Raw genomic sequence first — 2,616 nt, 5'->3', positions numbered from 1 at the left:
ACGCTCCGAAACGGACGTAAAAATATCACACTTTCTCTGTAGTCTACCGTTAGCTAGCTACCGTAAATGTGGGCTACTTTTAAAATGCAATTATTTTTCCTCTGGGCTCACCAAAACGGGCGTGTGGGGGGAAACCGGAGCACCCGGAGGAAACCCACACACACACGGGGAGGACATGCAAACTCCACACAGAAAGGCCCAGAACGACCCGAGAGCTTAAAAAATAATTGTATATTAAATCGCAATTGCAATATTGATGAAAAAAAATCGCAATTACATTACTTTCCAAAAATCGTTCAGCCCTAGTACATTTATACAAAGTTGGCACATCCAGACAGAAATATTATCAAAATCTTATAGAATGGGGGTACCATGACCTAATGTGTGTTCTTGACACGAAAAAGGTCGGAAGCCGGCGAGTTAGCTAGTGACGGACGAAGAGTGGGGGAAGCGGCAGCTGCTGTTGTCTTTCTGTCCACGCTGGTCAAAAAGTCCTCCAACTTCCTCTCCTTTTTTTTCGCTTCTGCTGTCTTCTTCATCTCCTTCTCGTACATTTTGCTTTTCATTTTCTCCAACACTGTGTCTCTGTCCTCGGCCCTATTCTTGCGGAACGAGAAGAATCTCTTCTTCTGTTTCGTTTCCAGACAGAGCTCCTCCAGCTCCAGCTTGTCGTCCTCCAAGTCTTTGTTCTTGGCCAGCGACGCTTTGAACTTCTTGTCCAGAATTCTGTAATGAATCTGCCAAGATAATGCTCTGGCCTTCAATTGCTTTTCCTTGTCGGCCAGGTCTTTGGTGAACTTCTCCTCCAGTTCCTTCTTTCTTTCCTTTATCAGATGGACTTTTGTCACCCACCTCTCTTCTCTTTCGGCCACGTCCTTGGCGAACTTCTCCTCCAGTTCCTTCTTTCTTTCCTCTATAAGACGGACTTTTGTCACCCAGCTCTCTTCTCTTTCGGCCACGTCCTTGGCGAACTTCTCCTCCAGTTCCTTCTTTCTTTCCTCTATAAGACGGACTTTTGTCACCCACCTCTCTTCTCTTTCGGCCACGTCCTTGGCGATCTTCTCCTCCAGTTCCTTCTTTCTTTCCTCTATAAGACGGACTTTTGTCACCCAGCTCTCTTCTCTTTCGGCCACGTCCTTGGCGAACTTCTCCTCCAGTTCCTTCTTTCTTTCCTCTATCAGATGGACTTTTGTCACCCAGCTCTCTTCTCTTTCGGCCAGTTCCTTGGCAAACTTCTCCTTCAGTTCCTTCTTTCTTTCCTCTATCAAATGGACTTTTGTCACCCAGCTCTCTTCTCTTTCGGCCACGTCCTTGGCAAACTTCTCCTCCAGTTCCTTCATCTTGTCCTCCATCAGTTTGACTTTTGTCACCCAGCTCTGTTCGCTGTTGGCAAGGTCCTTGGCGAACTTCTCCTCCAAAGCAGTGTATTTTGCCTGCCAAGCCTTCTCGCTCTCCAGGAGTTTGGCTTCTTTGCTCTGCAGCAGGTTCGTGGTCACTTTGTGCATCTGAGAGAGACCCTCCTCCTTGCTGATGTCCAGGATTATAGTGTCCCTCTGTTGGATCTGTTCCTCCGTCCGGTCCACAATCTTCTGGTATTCCGTCTTCTCCTGCTGGAATTGGAGACTTTCCTTCAGTTTGGAGATTTCTGACTCCTTTGAGAGAGTGGTGAAGTTCTTTGATTTTTCAGTATTAAACTGCTTCGTCCTCGTCTCTAGAAACTTTTCCAGACGGTTATTTTCTTGTTCCCTTCGGCAGAAGCTCTCCCTTTCTTTCAGTAATTGTGTATTACTCTGTGCCAGCCTGTGTATCTCCGCTCTCATGCGGTTGATCTCCTTGTAAGCAAGATCAAGAGCATTTTGAGGAGGAGCTGGACGGCAATGCGGACTCTCTGCAGGTCTATCCATGGCTCTGTCTGTAGAAGACTTTACTTGTGCGAAGAAGACTTTGGTTTTCTGTTTTCTCCTTTACGTACACTGTAGAAATGAAAGTGGCAAGGGCGAGTCATAATGACTTGCCATTCCGGAATGGAGCCACAATGCAGTCATAATGACATGCCATTCCGGAATGGAACCACAATGCAGTCATAATGACATGCCATTCTGGGATGGAACCACAATGCAGTCATCTTGACTTGCCATTCCGGTATGGAACTATATGGCGGCCATCTTACATGGGTCCAGTTTTAAACCTGCTGTAATCAGAACCTATATGGTGAAATAGGTTGCCTTTATACTCAATGTAGCTTTGTAAAACCCAGTAACTAAGTTTAAATAATCTAAAATGTAGGTCAGAACATAACATTTACCTTTTAAGGTTCTGTGTTGAGTAACGCTGAGGAGAAAAACACTTAAAGAATCAGACGTTTGCCGTACTTCACAACTCATGCATGGTATCCGGGACATTTTTCCTGCAAATTCTATAAATAAATACTTACTTTTATTGGCGAATATATACATATGTCATCATTGTCTCCTCCTCTTTTGATTCTAACTAACCTCCAGTTTCCAGACCCAATCGTTAAGGAGAAGTCAACATGATTTTCAAGATTTTTTCCAAATGATTTGCCCAAAATGTGTCAGTCAAACTTTAATATGTGTGTAAGACCCGACCCCAGAT

General features: G+C 44.8%; 1 protein-coding gene across 1 annotated transcript; it reads right to left on the bottom strand.

Annotated features, from left to right (window-relative positions):
- Nucleotides 1-265: 265 nt before the first annotated feature.
- On the bottom strand, nucleotides 266-1,956 carry LOC114572278 (vicilin-like seed storage protein At2g18540). The gene has a single exon (XM_028603843.1). The coding sequence runs from the start codon at nucleotides 1,902-1,904 to the stop codon at nucleotides 378-380; it is 1,527 nt and encodes a 508-aa protein (XP_028459644.1). The 5' UTR covers nucleotides 1,905-1,956; the 3' UTR covers nucleotides 266-377.
- Between the last annotated feature and the right edge of the window lie 660 nt (nucleotides 1,957-2,616).

This window comes from Perca flavescens, chromosome 17 (genome assembly GCF_004354835.1).
Source record: "Perca flavescens isolate YP-PL-M2 chromosome 17, PFLA_1.0, whole genome shotgun sequence".
NCBI classification, from domain to species: Eukaryota; Metazoa; Chordata; class Actinopteri; order Perciformes; family Percidae; genus Perca; species Perca flavescens.
The sequence above is the reverse complement of the archived record's forward strand: the minus strand, read 5'-3'. Positions and strand labels throughout refer to the sequence as shown.

Bases quoted from the DNA above. Each gene is read 5' to 3' on its own strand.
- LOC114572278 (XM_028603843.1), bottom strand. From the start codon at position 1,904: ATGGATAGACCTGCAGAGAGTCCGCATTGCCGTCCAGCTCCTCCTCAA.